Source organism: Durio zibethinus, chromosome 15 (genome assembly GCF_047325235.1).
Source record: "Durio zibethinus cultivar Kanyao isolate XHJ-2024 chromosome 15, ASM4732523v1, whole genome shotgun sequence".
NCBI classification, from domain to species: Eukaryota; Viridiplantae; Streptophyta; class Magnoliopsida; order Malvales; family Malvaceae; genus Durio; species Durio zibethinus.
The window spans coordinates 19,199,267-19,219,081 of record NC_143176.1 but is presented as its reverse complement, the minus strand read 5'-3'; the positions used below and the strand labels follow the sequence as shown (position 1 = coordinate 19,219,081).

The 19,815-nt window shown below is 30.5% G+C and overlaps 1 protein-coding gene across 1 annotated transcript; it reads right to left on the bottom strand.

The window, feature by feature from the left end:
* Nucleotides 1-3,693: 3,693 nt before the first annotated feature.
* On the bottom strand, nucleotides 3,694-10,879 carry LOC111301210 (auxin response factor 4-like). The gene is made up of 12 exons (XM_022896711.2): nucleotides 9,873-10,879; nucleotides 9,679-9,735; nucleotides 9,244-9,426; nucleotides 9,072-9,156; nucleotides 8,881-8,971; nucleotides 8,381-8,545; nucleotides 6,335-6,454; nucleotides 6,143-6,218; nucleotides 5,434-5,596; nucleotides 4,607-5,346; nucleotides 4,335-4,525; nucleotides 3,694-4,188 (listed from the first exon to the last, which is right to left on the bottom strand). Exons 1-12 carry the CDS (start codon nucleotides 10,206-10,208, stop codon nucleotides 4,005-4,007), a joined length of 2,391 nt encoding a protein of 796 aa, XP_022752446.2. The 5' UTR covers nucleotides 10,209-10,879; the 3' UTR covers nucleotides 3,694-4,004.
* Between the last annotated feature and the right edge of the window lie 8,936 nt (nucleotides 10,880-19,815).

Here is a 19,815-nt window from a genome sequence, read left to right as displayed (position 1 = left end):
ACGCCTACAATAGAATTTGGGTCCTCAAGTGTAACGCCCCAATCCCATATCAAGAAGATGTATGGATAAAGAATGATATATATATATAGAGATTTAATTTCAATCTTGTGAGACACCTTTTATAGGACAAAACCGTGAGACCTTCGAGTCAAAGCGAACAATACTTTGCAGGTTGGGTGCGGATCTCTACAAATGGTATCAGAGCGGTTATCAGTCCGCAGTCGTGGGAGTCACTAAGTGTTATCAGTCCGCAGTCGTGGGAGTCGCTAAGTGTTACACGATGGTCTGGTGTGATCTTGGTCCTGTGGATAGACTCAGCTTGACAGAGACGTCAAGCATTAAAGGTGGAAAGATTGTAACGCCCCAAATCCCACATCAGGAGGATGTGTGGATAAGGAATGATATATATGTAGAGACTTAATCTCAAACTTGTGAGGCATTTTTTGTGGGACAAAACCGTGAGACTTTCGGGTCAAAGCGGATAATACCTCGCAGGTTGGGTGCGGGTCTCTACAAATTATGAAATATTTGAATGTCACGGACCTAAGAATAAGTCTTGAATCCCACATCGAACATAATAGGAAGGTCACTAGGGTATAAAAGGGTTCACATCACCTCCGTCTTGTGAGACGCCTTTTGTAAAACAAAACTGTGAGGTTAAGGGGGTCAGAGCGGACAATACCTCACAAGGTGTGAACCGTGGTAGGTAGGTTGATCTGGGAAGCCGGAAGGGTGAATGCCCGAGTCTCAGAGTCGCGCGAGTTCGAAGCTTAAGTCTCGACTTGTGACAAGTGGTATCAGAGCCAACTCTAAACCGTTCGATCCACGTCAAGCACCTCGAGGGAGGTAGGTAGGGTGGCCAGCCTCCGTGACGAGGACGTCACAAGGTTGGGTGCGAGAGAATGTCACGGACCTAAGGATGAGTCATGAATCTCACATCGAACATAATATGAAGGTCACTGGGGTATAAAAGGGTTCACACCACCTCCGCCTTGTGAGGCGCCTTTTGTAGGATAAAACCGTGAGGCTTTCGGATCAAAGCGGACAATACCTCGCAGGTTGGGTGCGGGTCTCTATAAATGGTATCAGAGCAGTCACTAGTCCGCAGTCGTGGGAGTCACTAAGTGCTACACGGTGGAGCCGTGAGAGTCACTAAGTGTTACACAATGGTCTGGTGTGATCTTGGTCCTATAGATGGACTCGTAACGCCCTCAATCCCACATCATGAGAATATGTGGATCAAGAATGATATATATGTAGAGACTTAATCTCAACCTTGTGAGGTGCCTTTTGTAGGACAAAACCGTGAGACCTTTGGGTCAAAGTGGATAATACCTTACAGGTTGAGTGCAGGTCTCTACAAATGGTATCAGAGCGATTACCAATCTGCAGCAAATGGTATTAGAGCGATCACCACAGTGGAGCTCTAGATGGTATTAGAGCGATCACCAGTCCTTAGTTGTGGGAGTCACTAAGTGCTACACAGTGGAGCTGTAGGAGTCACTAAGTGTTACACGATGGTCTGGTGTGATCTTGATCCTATGGATGGACTCAGCTTGACGTTACGTCAAGCGTTAAAGGTGGAGAGATTGTAACGCCCCCAATCCCACATCAGGAGGATGTGTGGATAAAGAATGATATATATATATATATATATATATATATATATATAGACTTAATCTCAAACTTATGAGGTCATTTTTGTGGAACAAAATCATGAGACCTTCGGGTTAAAACGGACAATACCTCGCAAGTTGGGTGCGGGTCTCTACATCAAGTGATATCATAAGTTCAACTCTAAGGTTCCAGTTCTCTGAAGAACTTCCAACATATTTCCCAGGAGGTACATTATATCAATTCCATTCTGTTAATAGCCAGGAAGAACAATCAAGTCAAGAAATAGATCGAATTCTATCAAATAAATTTTTATGAGAGAGATATGAAGCAGATGGTAGATTTGTTTTCCAGTGAAGAACTTTGAAACCAAGGTATTGCTTTCAGGATATCAAACTGGCAAATTGCTTAGCGTATACAAGTTATATATGATATCCATGAGAAACTTCAATGAAAAATTCCATAAAAATTCTTCTTAGCTTTTTCTTTCTCCTATGTGAACAAAGAGCAGTGCCCTAGTAATTGGAGTCTAAACATATGATAAAGACAAGCTTTTGATTCAAATATCAATTAATAATCTCGTAGACTTGAGTGGCATGGCATTACTTAAAACCACTTTTTTTTGTACTTGAAGTTGTCAAGATTTGAATCTGATCGCTAGAAGTCTGGCACTGAATGTCCAGCATTCTACCAACAAAAAATACACAGATTATTACTCGTAACAAATGATTACCAAACTCAATTGCTAGAAGCCACCAAAACAAAGCTAGACAACATTGCTTATCTAACTTGATTGTTCTGCTTCAAAATTACATACTCTAGAACAAAATTCCATTCTCTTTATCCAAATAAGAACATATTTAGTCAACATACAAGCAAAATGTTAAAGTGATAATGGGGTGAAAAATGATACCCGGGAAAGATCAATAACAATGATAACGAATGAGGCCCATTTTGTAACAACGATAACAATGATAATGGCGTTTGCCCTCCTTTGAACCAAAAAAAAAAAAGAATGAGGCCCATTTTGTATCCGAACAGCAGTGGCAGTTGAAGAAAGAGAACGAAGGCGCTGACGGTACTCAGAATGATAAATGGTCTAAGATTTTTATTTTTTAAATTATATATATATATACTTCAAGTTACGAGGATTTAAATTTAATTACAAAACTTAAAAATTCAGCACTTTATCAATAACTCATATGATTGATAGTGACAACAAACCACACGTGACTGTGAAGATAAAGGGCCTTTAAATGCCACAAAGCTGGTTTATAACGATTTTAACTTTGCACAAATTCATCACGGTTTGATAGTAAATGCCATGAAAAGATTATGCCTCTGTAGTTTTCTTTCTTTTGATGCACAATTTTTTCTCATAACAGCACACGAAGTCAGGCATGCAATAATTTTCTGTATGCAAAATTTCATGACTGCGCTTGAGTTATAATTTGTGCAACCGAAATAGCCATTTGTGTTGTTTTGCAGGTAAAGGATTTATATATATTATTCACATTTTAATTTTTAATATTTTTGCTGCAATAATGCATTAATGAATGAAGTTATAGTATCAACTGATTACAAAGGGCAGACTATCGCACAATTTATAGTATTAAGATGTCCAATCTAGCATCTCTACTACAAGCCAAACTCATTATTAAAATGATTATAAAATGACTGCATTAAATTAAATCTTGGATTCTAGTCAATTGGTAGTTAACCATTTCAGCTATAGGTGTTTAACACATCTTGCTCTTTCTGACAGCGTCAATCTGAGTTGGATTCATCATACATTGAGATGTAATTTCTAATCCAAATTATGATACTCATACTTATCAAATCGTTTGCGTTGGTATTCGACTTTGCTGGCCATACAATGTTTAGGTGGTGATGGACATCTAAATGAGCACACAACAGGCCGTCTTCTTCCAGATGCCAAGCTATATGAAATTAGGGCAGGAATCAGTGAGATCAGAAGAATGGTCATTGGTGGTGAGCTTTTTAAGATCAGTGAGTGAGACTGAAAACTGTCTCTTTAATAATAAAGATTTACTTGCATGTAGACACTACAGAAAACAATTCATAAAAACAATCTATTTCTCATAAATCAGGCAGTGGATCATTTCCACATTTCTGGCTTTGAAATGACCCAAATAAGAGACAACGCATGAATCAGTTTTGGAGATATACAGATTGTTGATGACTACAAAGCACCAGACTTGAATCACTTCAATCGACTTCAATTGTCAATACCATAAGGCCAGAAAGGCCACTTTTAGCCTTCAATATGTTCATTTGATAATGAAAAACACTTAGTAGATAGCTTCAGGATTCAATAAGTTGTGCACACAAAGCAAAAACAATGCAACACGAAAAACAAACACCGATCCTCACACCCTTATTACTGTCGGAGAGGAATCTGGCTGTCCAACTGAAGAAGACTTTGATGCTTCCATTATCACTGGTGCTTGTTCCAAACAGCTTTGAGTATCATCACTGGCCATTCCTATGGTCATCTTCTCCACTTCTTCTTGGGTGTATATGTGGATCTTGGACACCACATCACAGAATTCACTGCAAACAAAAGAAGTGAGGTATGATTAAAAGATCTCACATCTGCAATTACTATTTAATTTTAATTTTAGTTCCTATGGTCATCAGATGTGCATAATTGCCCTCATGCAACAAACTAGATAGTGGATAAGGAGTGTGACACTTACTGCCATGGATCATCTCCAACCACCATTACATCATTCTCACTGTCAGTGTACAAAACCCGCCACCCTTTATTGGGATCGCTTAAAAGGCCTTCCATACTGAATAGACATTCTAGTTCAGTCATCAAGTCATCGTATCCATACAGTCTTGAGAGATCAATAGCTCTTCCAACCAAGCTGCCTTGCTTATGAACCTTCAGTCAGTCAAGTCGGAGTCAGTAGGAGAGGAATATTGAAGTAAAGTTGAATTCAACTATGACCCTAAGGTAGCTTACCTTTGTACAACTCCTCTTACCAGAATTTTGTGAGTTCGGATTAGGTGATTCTGCAGTCAAGGAGAACCCAAAGAGTTTACATCCAACCACATTTCCTTTTAAGCAGTCATCTTGTTGGTTCATCAATTTTTTTCCAAAAGCAGGGCTCGAAATATTCTCCAATGACTTATGCTCATGCAGTTGACTTGGTTTTCTGACCCTGTCCACGATAACCCCCGTCTTAATTGAGGAACCATTGAATGAGACATTGCCTCTTGGAAGTGTAGATGCATAAGAGCTTATTGAAGGATCCTGGCCAGCTTTGTAAATGTCAGTATAAGGAAAATACATATTTCGAAGGCCTTCTGATGCTAGCGGATAGCAATTGGTTTGTGCTTGATGAATGTTGAATGAATTGCAACCAAGATTGGTTTTTGCCCAAACATCAAGGTTGAGATCAGCCTTTGGTGTTAGGGATCTCAATGGGCAAACTTCTTGACCTTGCAAGACCTTCGGAAACCTATTAGACTCCGCAAAGCCTGTGTAAGCAGTGGAGCGAGCCCTCATAAACTCAATAATATTAGTCTTTCCAATTCCTGTTGATGCAAGACTTTGATGTGCCAAAGATCGCATCTCAAAATCTGGAGGGTGATCTACAGTATCACGTCCATATAAGAGTGATACTAAACCTACATTTTCTTGACCTTGCAAGACCTTAGAGGATCTTACCGATTCCTCAAAGTCCAAAAATCCACCCCCTCCTGAAGAAAATAACATTTTAAAGAATGCACACATTAATCAAGTATAAAAATGCAACAACATTACCATTCTAGTGGAAAAATTTGTACCTGTGATGGGGGTGTCTGGTGCGGCAGCCTGCAGACTTGTCCGCAGTTTCTTCAACCTTGGTGAAGATTGAATACTCAAGGGTGGGAGAGAAACTGAAGTATCAATTTCCCAAGGTGACACTCTATCTTGGTGATCACTCACAATATCTTCATCCCACCTAACCTGTTAAATATCATAATAAAGGTCTTACACTAAATAGAGTCATACAAGATCCATTTAATAGCTATGAATTTTCTTCTTCCAAGTATTAACACAAAGAACACAAAGGAGAAAAGAATGTGGATATGTATAAATTTTAAGTGAAGACCTCAATGTTTGATGATAGGAATACTTTAACTTGCATTTGAAAAAAAATAAAATAAAATAAAATCGACCCCAAACATGAGCCAAATTGGATATGCAGAAGAGTTTTTTGCAATGACAGTTACAGAACTCTCAGTATGAACTTGTACAAATGGATTTTTTATCAAACAATTGGAATATAGTTCAATTAAGGCAACTTCCTAGTTGTTTTCTTTCATCAATTATTTGCCATTCTGAAAAATAGATTTATCAGCATACGTATTCTGCATAAAGTATATATGTACACATGTAAAGTACTTTGATAAGCACCACATCTATACACTTGTTCGTGTTGTGATAAATGACTATACATGATAAACTATACAAATAAAAGCACGAGTACACAAGCTAATATACATAACTCACCATTAAGCATCTCCACTTTGAGTTGGGCCATCTATAAGGATCCAAGTCCCTTATTCCAGTCACTACACCACTGTACCTGCACGAAAGTAGCACATATTATATGCTCAAAATAAAACCGTTAACAGGTAAAGGGGAAAAGAAACAAAGAAAGGAATTGATTTTAGTCATGATTTGCAATCAATTAAACAACACCTTCTCTCCGGTGAATCATCCATTTCAAATCTCATTTTAAATCTTGTTCCCATGCATACTGGATTGGTGATGCTTTTAATATACTTTTGGAAGGGTATGACAAACTCTGCATGACTGGCCCTGCATTACAGCAATTTTAACAGGCTTAGCATTTCATTTCACATCAAATGCATCATAGGGCAGGCATTTAAAATAGGTTTAGAAGCTCAGCAACACAAGAACTGAATCACATTCCAGTGTGAGATGATGGAAAGCAAACTTCCAGAACACTCCTAGAATGTAACTTCCTAAAGCTACTTATAATCTAAAGTCTAACATAAGGAGTCACTTCAATCAGTTTGAAATAGCCTCGATATTTTTCGAATGGACCATTCACTGATTGTAATGCTCCTCGTGCTAGTTCAGTACACGTCAGTTTCTCTTCTGATACTTCTTATCAGCATTAAACTTTTCAACCTAATAAAGAACACTATTCATGCTCTGTTTTTTAGTTCATTCTCATACCTCCAGACGCTTCTATATTTTAGATTTTGTTAGGTGAATCCTCTTGAAATGTTGGCCAAAAATAAAATAAAATCTCTAAAGATGACCAGGGAAAATGAATTCTAGGTTTCAAAAAGTTTGCATTATGCTCATTGTTACAGTAGTGACCTAACGAGGCTAAATCATATGAGAACAATACTGGAGAATAGAATATAATGAGCTTTAAAGCAGTTCCATCTGCAGCTTTTCCTCCTAACATCTTTGACTAGTCCCCAACTGTTTTCACCCATTAATGTCAGTAATATACTTTAAATGTAACCAGGTAGTAATGCCAAGGAAAACAACAGCTGCACACATCTTTCTTTCATATTGTCTCATTCATGACTATGTTTTGCAGGAGAGGGGTAGTATTGAGAAAAGGTCAGGCTCCAACCATCTGGAAAATCAATATATAAACTCAAAGTTCAAAGTCATCTAGTTTCTTTTGCCTAGCCTCCAATAAATGATGTTCTTAAAACTTGAGAGAAGAAAAATTATAATCTAGGTCTGCCTCAGGAACATTGGCTAATGATAACAAATCTTGTTAAATGGAATAATAGCATATATAGATGATCAATTCTTTTGAGGTTTACATCTGAGTGTGACTTTGTGAGCAGTAGCACAAGGAACTAACAAAGAAAGAGAGGATTTATATATAGGGATGGACTATAAGATAGTTATCTCCAACACCACTTCCCCCTACTTCGCAACCACTGCATCTGTACTAACCACGAGCAGATCCTTTCATCTAACCCAGATGTCCATGCTTCCCAAGGAGCCATCACCAAAAGTGTCACATCAAACCATCAAAGTCAAATCATTCGCTCTAATACCGTTTGCTGGGAGAAAACATTTGAGGCAAGTGGATCATGACTTGATATATTATGATAAAGCACCATCTTGACCCAACGCTTAAGCTGTCTGCTCATGGATCCATCCCTATTGTAATTCCTATATTTCTTTGCTACTCTCCTAATGTGGAACAACTCAGAATGATTTATGAACCTTGACATTTCTATTATGCTAGTGGCCGTAGTTCAGCACCCAACAAGTTTAACCATCAAAATTCCTCCTCACAGCATGCCAAATTACATATTTGCAGAGGCAATGGCACTTCATATACTCTCTAGGATCATTCTCGAAAACTGAAAACACTTTATCACTTATGTTTCATCCTGGTGTATTAGGACTTTGCTAGCAATGGATCTATGTGCGTTCACTACTGTTATGAGCTAAATACCAAAGACAATAACAAAATTTATATTCAAGCTAAGTTTTTTAATTTTCCTTTATTTTTTTATACACAATACTTTACATTGAAGAGCCTTTATTGCTTACTAGAGTTGGATGCAATCTAATATATATAATATGCATGTGTTACATGGCGTGCTATGACACAATTTAGCTCATGAGGGAGTTGAACAACATCAAAATCATACATTTTATTTAAACTAATTACTAGCTTATTTCTTTTTTTGCCAAATACCATCTGATTTCTTAAAGTAAGTGGAAAGAGACACTTACCTTGGACTGTAGAAGACATGAAACACGCTTTTGGTGGATATTGCATTAGCCACAGGAGAAAGAAGATTTGGATATGAATTCTGTTTAGCAATAACTGAATCAGGAAGACCATTTCTTGGTCGTATAGATCGTCTAATTCCCAACCTTAGCTCTCCATCTTCACCCCTACAATATTGAGAAAAGATAAATTTGAGAATTTCAAATAACTAGGCCATGGGAATGCATGGTAGCTCAGAACTCTAAAACCTCCATTATACTTCAAGTTTCAATAGATATTTATAATTCTCAAGTAGTAGCATAAAATATTTAAATTTATCATGGCTGTACTATTTGAATGATGATTCTATCTTCCTTCTATAAATTTTCCCCTTTTGACCAATTTCTAAGTATCAATAGGGAATTGTGCCCTCCACTCTAGGGGAAAACATAATGAATTAATTAGTTAAAGTCAGAAGTTCATATGCATCTTTCAATTGGTTTAATGATAAAGCAATTCACACCTCAGAAAGAGCACTGCATCCCCAGCAACAAGATTCTTTTGACTCACAAAAATACTCCAGCCCGTAGTAAGGAGATGCCGCCTTGGTTGACCTAAAAATTAATAAATATTAAGCTCCATCATTGTTTCTTTCAATTGAAAACACATTCTAAACACTAGCATCAGAAATGTCAAAATCTCTATCTGAATTACCCCTATATATATGTCGAAACCTCCACTCAACTCCATGCAGGTCTTTGGCAACAAGCTCTTGTGAGGGCCTCGTCTGTTTATAATCCTGAAATTAAGGCAAATACCATTAAATCCACAAGAAATTTCTAGGGTCAATAAGCAGCCTCGTAAATAGTACAGTATAAAATCACACCAGTGGAGGAAAACAGTCTTCAGCAGCTCTACGAGGAACAGAGAACCCTCCATGGGTGCTAGTGTCCGAAGCTGTTAGCGTCTTGCAAAACATATGAGGGGTTGATTTTGTGGGCAATCCACCACCTCCCCCATCCACACCTAGCTCATCCAGCTGCTTGCCCTCCAAATTAGGCCCTCCCAACTGCACAAAATCCCAAATTGAAATCACCAAAACCATAAATTTGGAGTTTCTCTTAGAAGGAAGAGCATGCTGACAGGAATATTCAAGTCACTAAAATTCCAAGAAGTTGCACTGTAAAACCCCACTTCCCTATAAAAACTAATACCAAAATATCGCAATTTTTCTAGAGATTATACAAGTAACAGCACTCAAATGTTCTAAACCAATATAAAGAAGCCATTGCCAATAAAGCTTCAATTAAGAGTTATATACCTCTGGCTCGGGAAGTAAAGTGACCTTCGTATAGACCTCATCATTCTCCTTGTTGGCCTGAAAAAAAAAGGGAGACTTCAATTTAAGAAACCAAATTCAAAGGAAAGGTAAAGTTATAACCTTTACGGGGAAGCGAATTTATAGAAAGAATGCAAAGACAATGCAAAGTAAGAGAAGAAAAATTGAGTACTTACAAGAAGCTGGACATTCACCACTTTGCAAAAGATTTGAGGAGGAAGATCAAAGGTGGGCATTTCCATGGGAGAGAAATGAGAGGTTGAGGCAAATTGTTCCAAGTGACCCTGAGGGAAGTAAACAACAACATTTCCCTTTTTGGGAAGTGAAGTGAGAGGACCAGCACAAGCATGCCAAAGCTCCAAATACATGGAAGAGGAACAAGGAGGTGAAGCTGAGTTTGAAGATGAGGAAGAGGACAAACAGTGAACACAAGCACTGGCTTTGTCACAGTCCCCATTGCAAAGTGCAGTCTTCTCCACCTCATTCACAGCATGGTTCAGATCAATTTCCATTAACACCCTAAGTTTTAGTCTTTATTTTTTTAAAAAAAATTTTCTCCTCAGTGCAAGTACAACCACATAACCAACTAACTTCGCCAGACAAAAAATCAGGAAAATTTAAGAAAAGAGTGGAATGAGAGTAATTAAATAAAAAAAAAAAAAGTTACCCCAGAAACTGAAAACTTGAGAAAAATAGGAAATGAAGTCAAATAATAGATAAAAAAAATTTCATATTCTTTTAAGGGGTATCCACAAAGCTAGAACATGAGAAGAGTGGAAGAGGAAGAACAGAAAACAAGAAAGTCATGTTTTTTTTTTTTTTGAAAGAGAATAACCAAAGCCAGAATGCTTAAGGATAGAAAGAAGGAAGAAAAGGGTGTCAAATAATAACAAGGAATTCAAAGTATGATTCCTTCCCCATTTGGAGGTACTGAGAAGCGGGAGCAGCAGCAGCCGACATAGACAATTGCTTACAGGAAGCAAAGAAACCAAAGGCAAGAAAAGCCAATGTGGTGATGGCTTTTGGCTTTTGGCTTTTGGACTTGGATAGAGAGGCAACTATGTTGGGTGGGGGGACAAGCTAAGACAGTACAGAGCACACACTCCCCCACCCCTACCTCCCTCTCTCTCTCTCTCTCTCTCTCTCTCTTACTTTTTTTTTTTGCCTCTTTTCAATTTCTACCATCTTTTTATTATCATATTTATGAGTTTTATTAGATCTATTTAATTTTTTATTTCACAGGCCTACCACCAAGACAAAACAGGGGATTTCAACCCAATCCAACAAAAACCAACGTCTCTTTTGAACTTTTTTAGCTCCTTTTTTTTTTCTAAATAAAACAATAACTCTAATAACAAAAACAATCCATTGAAGTTTAACTTATAATAACTTACATTCGTCCAATGTTTTTAGCATCTAAAAATGTAATTTCACACACTTTATACTGATTTTAAAAAATATTTATTTAACATAAATAAAATTCAACTCTTAGTATTTTTTTATTTTAAAGTTGTGATATTTTTATAAAAAAATTGTATTTCACTCCTAAAGAGAAAACTATCATATTAAAATTCAGTTTGGTTGATTAATTTGTTTATCTAAGCACAACATGATTTCTTGTAAAAAAAAAAAAAATTGTACATTTATATATTGAAATTTTACAGTTAACTTGTTAAAAAAAACAAAAAAGTAAAGTTGTGGACAGCAAATGGTCCAAAAGAATAAAACCAAAATTTAAGGGGCAAAATCTTTTTCAGTTTCTGTTGTTATACAGTTTGGTGGGAGAGCAGACAGACAGCGAAGAGTGGATCACAAATAAAAGGGGAAAGAGGCTTAAAATATAGAAAAGGAAAAAAAAGGAGGAGAGTTGTCAATGTAAGAGAAAGAAAGATGGGAGGAGAAGGGTGCTTTTCGCAGCAATGATCGTGGGCGTGTTGTTAAACAAACTCAGTGAGTCAGAGTCTCAGAGAGGCAGTAGCAGCGGCAGCAGTCCACTCTTTTTGTATCTCTAGTCTAATCAAGAGCAGCAGTTTAGATGCTCTTCCACCCCATATCTTTTTCTTTTTGCAGCGCGTGAATTACACTTTTTCCTGTATTTTTTTTTTAGTATCTCAAAATCATTTTTTTTAGTTTTAAAACACATTTCAATTTTTAAGTATTTCAAAGTTTTTTTTAAATATTAATATTTATATTATTTTGAAAATAATAAAATGCTTAAACTATAAAATTATTGAATATAATACTTTTTAACTACATCTATAACTAAAAATAAATATGAAAATTATCTAATTAAAGATCCAAATGAATTTATCAAATCAAAAATTAGTTATATATATTTATAAAAAAAACAAATTAACCATTTGAGTTTGTTCAAAGTAGTGATGGTGATGTAAGATTTAAACACCGATGTTTGTTGATCCAAGTGGTAAAGAGTTTGATTCTTCTTAAGTAAGGTCTTGATTTTAAATTTTGTAAATGAAAAAAAATAGATATTAAGAGAGCTTATCCCTTATAAAATCTTACTCAACTCGACTCTAAAATAATCGGAGCCTAAAATAGTTACCGGATATCGAGAGTTTCAAACCAAAAAAGATAGTGAAATTTAGACATTTACTTTTATTTAAAAGTTTTTATTTATACTTAAAAAAGAAAAAAAATTCTAATTTGTCATCGCAATTATAAATAAAAATCATACTAATACTTTTTAGATTATATGCCCGCGTTAATTTTAAAAATACAATTTGCTTCTATTTGATAATAAAATTTGGAAAGATAAATATTTCTAATCAACAAGTAGAAAATGTGGCATATCAAATGTAACATAAATTTTTTGGCCCATTTTTTTATATTTTATAAGGAAATACTAATTTTTAGGTTATTTTATACACCATTCATAAAATTTTTAAATTTTGTGAGAGAAATTAAAAATATTATCCTATGTTTTATTATTTATTATATTGACTTATAATTTTTATTAAATATATTTTAATGAGATGTGTAATATTTTTTAATTTTTTTTAAATTTCATCGATCAATATTAGACATACAAAAGAGAACAAGGGATGTGTGACTGCAAGCCAGAATGAGCGAGTAAGAGAGGACATGATTTTTGCAGAAAAAAGGCGATGCCATTGGATGGCCTGCGCCTTTGGCGCTGCTTCATTGCCCCACCAAATACATTCCTCTCTCTCTCACTCCTTGGTTTTCCCGACCCAATCCACCCTTCCATTCCCACTTTATTTACTAATTCATGCCATGAAAGGACGCCATATAAATTATTATTTTTTGTTAATTGATTAATCTATTCACTATTATTTAATAAATATGTGTCGGTCTTTAAACTAATTTATGAAGTTTTTGAAAGAAAAATGGTAAATGGGTATTTCAAATCTAATATATATATTATATTACAATACACATGATCACATGATTAAAATTATTTATGTAAATACTTAAATAGATAATTTTTTTTAATGACACATAAAATAATATTTATATTATTTTATTTATTAAATAAAAATTTTTAATAAATTATTTAAATTGAATATTTTGGATAATTATTTAAATGAAAATCAATATCTATCTAAAATTAAAATTTTTGCATAAGATTTAAATTCAAATATATTAAATTATAATTTATCTTTTCTTTTTAAATTTAATGGTAGTTTCAAATATATATACTTAATAAAATTTTATTTTTTATCAAATAATTCTATTTAATGAATTATTTAAATTTAATATTTTTAGATAATTATTTAAATTCAAATCAAAATCTATTAAAAATTGAAAATTATTTAATAAATTATTTAAATTTAATACTTTTAAATAAGATAATAAATTATTGACTAAAAAATATGTATTTTTAAAGTAATAAAAGCTTCATCTTTATATGAAAAATATGAGACATTTGAATGTTAATAAAAAAATTAGATAAAAAAATATTTTTATTTCGAAAACAAATATAATGTTTTATTTATGTTTTAATTCAAATATTTTATATTATATATTTGGTTAATTTATTTATTTCTCTTTAATCCATAACTTTTTTTAATTTTGCTTAGATTGATTATAATTAACTTTTTTGTATTATATATTTTTTTGTTATATTCATTTCTTCAATATTTTTATTTTGTGTTAATTTATTAACATATTTGCTTTAAGTACTGTATAAATTTATCTGGACAAATTAATATGTAAATTTATATTCTTTATTTCCTTTTGCTATGTTTTTTATTATTAAATTTCTTTGTCTACAATGGATGATAAAAGAAAAATGATAATCACTGTCATATCTATCTCACAAAAAATACTATCAATTATGTTAAAAATGATTAAAAATAAAAAATATTTCAAAAATTTTTTTTAATCATAACATAAAGAATTATTGTTTCCCTTTTATCTAAAAAATTATTTTGTTGACATATATAGAAATAATTGTTAGCCCAATATATTTGTGTAATAATTACTTGAAATATGTCAAAAATAAGAACTAATAAAAAGTAAATGATTATAACAAAATTAATAATTGTGATTTGTTGTTAAATCAAATATATATATATATATATATATATACACACCACCTAATTAACATTATGATAAAAATAATTATTAATTTTAACTATTTAAATATTAATTCTTGATTTTTTATCAAACAAAAAAAAAAACGATAGTAAAATTTTTAGTATTTACAAATAAATTGAAGAAAATATTTTTTTAATGAAAAAAAGGATTTTTATAAATTTTGAAAATTTACAAAAGTTTATATTTTTTTTAGATAAACAATATCATTTAATTTTGTATAAATTATCATTTAATTATAACTTATCATTTATAAATATAGGATTATATATTAAATAAATAATTAAAAAATAAATTTAAAATTATGAAAAATTTAATTAAAATTCCTTACACTGTACGGGTTAAAAATGCTAGTTTTAATTATATTTGGCTTTGCCTTTGCTCTATAACTCTTTAACAGAATTATGCTATATCAGCAATGTAGTATTTTAAAATCCAGTTATTAAAATAAAAATTATCTAAAATTGAATTATTCTTAATGTATTTTACTCTTAATTTTATGGACAACATATCAAAACGTGCATGCGTAACAAAAATTTTCATTCTTTAATTTTAGAGAGACAACATAACAAATTAATTTTTAAAATTATATGTATAAATATATATATATATATGCTTGTAAATATAATACTATATGATGTATTTTTTAATGAAATGACTGAAAAAAGCTTATTTTTCATATAAAATCTAATTAAAATTGTTTATAAACATTTTCTTTCAAATTTAGTATTAAACGTCGAAGAAGTAGAAATATAAATAATTGAAGAATTAGAGGTATAAAATAAAATAAAAAACCTTAAATTTTCTAAAAATACTAATTTAAAATTTTGAAAGCATATTTTTGAAATGTCATAGAAGTGCTTAATTGCGAAATCAATTCTTCATTATAGCTATTGAATAAAGCTTTCTTTGATAAATGCCTTTACTTTTTTTTTATATATTTATTAAAATTACGTGAAATTTATTAAAATTTTATATGAAATTTATATTTATACGTGATAAATGTTTATATAATTTTTTTATTATAAAAATTATAATTAAAATGCTGAAAAACAAAAAAGCCAACCTAACATTTGTATTTCAAACACTGCTATATGAATCCAATAGTGACAGTATGAAACAGAAGTAGAAAGGAAAAATTAAATAAAGAGAGGTAAAAAAGAGAGGCCCTCGAGACTCATGCCGGTTACCTTTGTGTTTGCTTCTACTGAAAAACCAGCGCTTGACAAAACACAAGACAGAACCTTTTTTGCTTTTAAATTTTTTTTTATTTCTTTTAAAAATCATTGGTAACATCAAATATAAAATTGTCTCGTGGATTGTTTGATTGCTGTTTCAAAGAGCCCGAATCCGTCGTACCCTTTACCATCTGTCTATTTCACTCTGTAAACCCAACGTGTTTCTTACAATGACATTACAATCCCGTGCACTATTGTTTGCTGCTTCACGTACGCATAAAGCCAAGTTTTAGAGTAAAAACAAATGCTTTTTACCCTTTGCTTTTAATTGAAAAATAAAACCCTACTTTTTGTTTTCATTAAAATAATGATATAAAAATATTAGAATTTAATTTAATTATTTCATATAATTATTTTAGTATTGCTAATTTGATATTGGTATATAAAAAAGCTTGGATTGAGAAATTTTTATTCAAAAAGAATGGTGAAAAAAATATGATTAAAATTTTTAAAATTTTGATATTATTATGAATATATTCCATGATTAATTAAAATCTAAAATGATATGTATAGAATAATAAAATATTTATTAGGATAATATAGTGATTTTTTTATAAATACATTTTTTATTGCAAAAAATCTCTTGAGGAAATTTTGATTTGAGATTGAAAACAATACTTTTAAATTGAAAAATCATATTTTTGTTGTTTAAATATTGAGGTTTGATAAAAAAAACAGTTTTTAAACATAAAAACTATTTTTAATAATAATGTTGAATTAAATCTTAAGAAATATATTCGGTAAGTTTAAATTTTAATACTTATAACTCATTTTTATTCTAAGATTGATTCTTTTTTATAAAAATACAAAAATAAAATATATATATCTTTTTTTCATATATAATTTCACACTTAATTTTTTGTGTAATTGCTTATACAATGGATCATTTTTACTTTTTTTATACGTTATTAAATAAAATCAACTTAATCAATATTAATTATATGCAAACATCTTTTTGTCGTTTGCTTCTTTCACCATTTCTTTTCTTTTCTTTGCTTTGCTTTTATTTTGAAAAGGAGTACTTGAACTCTTCTTTAAATTGAGAATACATTATTTATCATTAAATCAAATATTTAAATATCCCTTGGTTTCTTCTCATTTCAATAATAATAATAATAATAATAATAATAATAATAATAATAATATTATTATTATTATTATTATTATTATTATTATTTCTTCTTACACCTTTTTCATTTTTTTTCTTTCTTTTTGACATCTTTTTTTACTCTTCTACACAAAATTGCAGTACATTTAATGCATCAAAAATTTATCTATATTGCCTAACTTGACAGCATAAAATTCGATGATCGACAGTTACCAGATAAATTTTTATTTTTTTCGCAAAGAATCTCACAAAAGTCTCAGACAATCTGAGATTTGATCTTCAAATGACTCTGTAAATAGAGTTAATCTCTATAAGCAAATGAAGATATAAACACAAAGAAACTTACAGGAATACTATATAAAAAAAAAAAAGAGCTAAGAAAAAATTACACACACAAGTAAAAAAACAAGACAGTCATCCCAAAAGAGGAATCAACAGCAAAGTAAAAAAAAAATTCCAGAAACAAATAATTTTTAGAACAAAATTTTTCATATGAGCTTTTTTAAAGGTTTTGGTAAAAACTATTTTAGAAAAGATATTTAAGAGACCAAAAAGATCATTTTAGGAATTTTAGAAAAAAATTTTGAAATTTTTTGGGCTATCGAATATTGAAAAAGTTTAAATTTTTCGGTGACTTTTGATTTTTCAACGATTGGAATCCAAAAAATCCATCGAAAACTGAGATTTGTTTAATTTTTCAATGTCATTCAAGATTTTGACTACCAATGTGCGACGTCAATCGGTTAAAATTTAGGTTATCACGGTGGCTAGTGAGAGGGATAAATTTTTAGAGAGAGAGACTCTGAAGGGTAGAGAGAGAAGAGAAAATAAAATAAACTAAAAAATAGATTTTGTCCATTTATAAAGGCACCAAAACGACACCATTTTGGCATCCTAACCCGTGCAAGATCTGCATGTTAATTTGCGCATCAACCCGATCTATTTGGCAAGTTTTTCCTTTTATTTTTTTATTTTTTGTTTTGATTTTGATTTTATTTATTTTGTGTTGATTTTTATGTTATTTATTTTGTTTGTTTTTATTTTTTATTATTATTGTTATTTTATGCTATTACTAGTAATAATTCTTTTAGAAAAAAATAAATAAAATAAAAAATAGAATTAAAATAAAATATAGACCTAAAAAATATAATATGCATAAATCTTTAAAAAACTAATATTAATAATAGCTATTTAAGGAACATAAAATTTTATTGCAAGCAAAAATGTTATTTAAAATTTACCAAAGTGTTAAGATAATTTTTAAAATAGTTTTTGCTAAATTTTTTTAAAAATAATAACAAGGTAAATAAGATAAAAAGGAAATGATAAATTATTTAAATAAATCTTTTAAATATAATTTTTAGAGAAAAGTAAAAGAATTTGGTTTTCTTTAATTATTGCAAGTAAAAATAATTTTTAGAATTTCACCATAAAGTTGAAATAATCCAAAATTATTTTACTAGAATAAAAGGTTTATTTTAACAATATAAAAAAATAAAAACAATATGAAAAATAATAATGATAATGGATTGTTTTAATAAATGTTCTAAAAAATGAATTTTTTAAAGAAAATTGAAAGAGTTTGATTTTCATTAATACAAGTAAAAAATTAATATTTTTAGATTTTGTAGGCGAGTCGAGATAATCTAAAATTTTTTATATAATAAAAAAGATAAAAATAATAAACAGTAAATAATAACAAAAAATTAATATAATCATAATAAGAATTAATTAATTAATTAACTAAATCATTTAATTATCATTAATAAAAAATAATTTTATTTAGGATATCGTTAGAAAGTTGAGATGATCTTAAAATTTATTAAATTTTCGTCAAAGAGTCGAGATAATCTTAAAATCTATTTAATAAATTTTGAGAATTCACCAAAGAGTAAGGATGTTCTTAAAATCTTTTTTTAATAAATAAATAAAATATTCTATGATGAAATTTTGAGAATTTTTGTGAGTGATCAACTTTTTCAAAATGTTTTCTAAATAAATATTTTCTATAAGTTCCGTCAAAACATTGAAAATTTTATAAAATACAATAATAATAATATTAATTTCACAACAAAAGATGTTTTTATAAATAAATTTTAAAAAATTAAATTTAAAATATTAAAAAAATCATATCATCAAAATTAAAGGATTATACATATTTAATTGGTACTATTCTTTAAACAAACGACATGAAAGTACTAATACCTTCCTTAATTATAATTGTATTCTCGAATTTAACCCTGATTTCGTATGCTTAAACTTCTTTTAATAAATTTTAATTAATTTAAAAAATTTTTATTAAAAAATAATATTTTTGAGTGACCAATCACACCTTATAAAAAAATTAATAACGAAGCCATTGAATTTCCCCAAACAAAAAAATCATTATGACATCCTTTTTAAACAATTTAGATCTTTAGTTTAGTAAAATTATATGTATATTCATAGTTATATATATGATTTTGGATGTCATATAATCAGATGTGATATTTCTAATTTTCATGAATCTTACTTTTTTTATTTTAGATTAGAACCTCGTATTTTTGAAGTTAGAGTATCAAATTTTAATACTTCAAGAATATTCCCTTAAGATATTTTGATTTAAATCATTAAAAATAGCAACTTCTTTATACAAGTGGGAGCATTGCAACTAAAATCTAAAATTTTTATACAAATCCCATTCTAAATCATTTGAGTTAACCCAACAATTAAGAGTAAGCTGGATTGGTTTATTGAGATGTTCTCAAGTTACAAAATGTTAAAATTTTTCTTAGGGATTTGAACAAAGATTTATCATTACCAATTGATACATTTGATATGTTGATCCTTAATTTGGGATTTTTAGATAAAATACTCATTGTGATCAAATTATTTCAATTGTTTTTCTTTCTTTTTTTTTTAACCCTTGGCTTTATAGGTTTTAAAATTAAAATCAAATGTTTACCCACCATGAATTTTAAGATAAAAAAAAAAAAAAAGAAACCAGAGACAGAAAGAGAATTAGAGGAGATGAAATAAAAAAAAAAATTGAAAAAGAGGGACATGTTGCTTCATAATAATTAAGAGTCATATTAGTGGGTCCAATTTAAGGGGACAAATGGTATCCCATAATTACAGACATGCAAATGGGAGCATCTCAGTCATAATTGGGTGCTTTTCACAAAGTTAACAAGTCTGTGGACATAAAGGTCACAC

Excerpts from the sequence above, each read along its gene's own strand:
- LOC111301210 (XM_022896711.2), bottom strand. The coding sequence starts at position 10,208 with ATGGAAATTGATCTGAACCATGCTGTGAATGAGGTGGAGAAGACTGCA. Across the intron at positions 6,219-6,334 it reads GATGATTCACCGGAGAGAAG|GTACAGTGGTGTAGTGACTG; the intron begins GTGTTGTTTAAT and ends ACTTTCGTGCAG. Across the intron at positions 4,526-4,606 it reads GTAAGAGGAGTTGTACAAAG|GTTCATAAGCAAGGCAGCTT; the intron begins GTAAGCTACCTT and ends GACTGACTGAAG.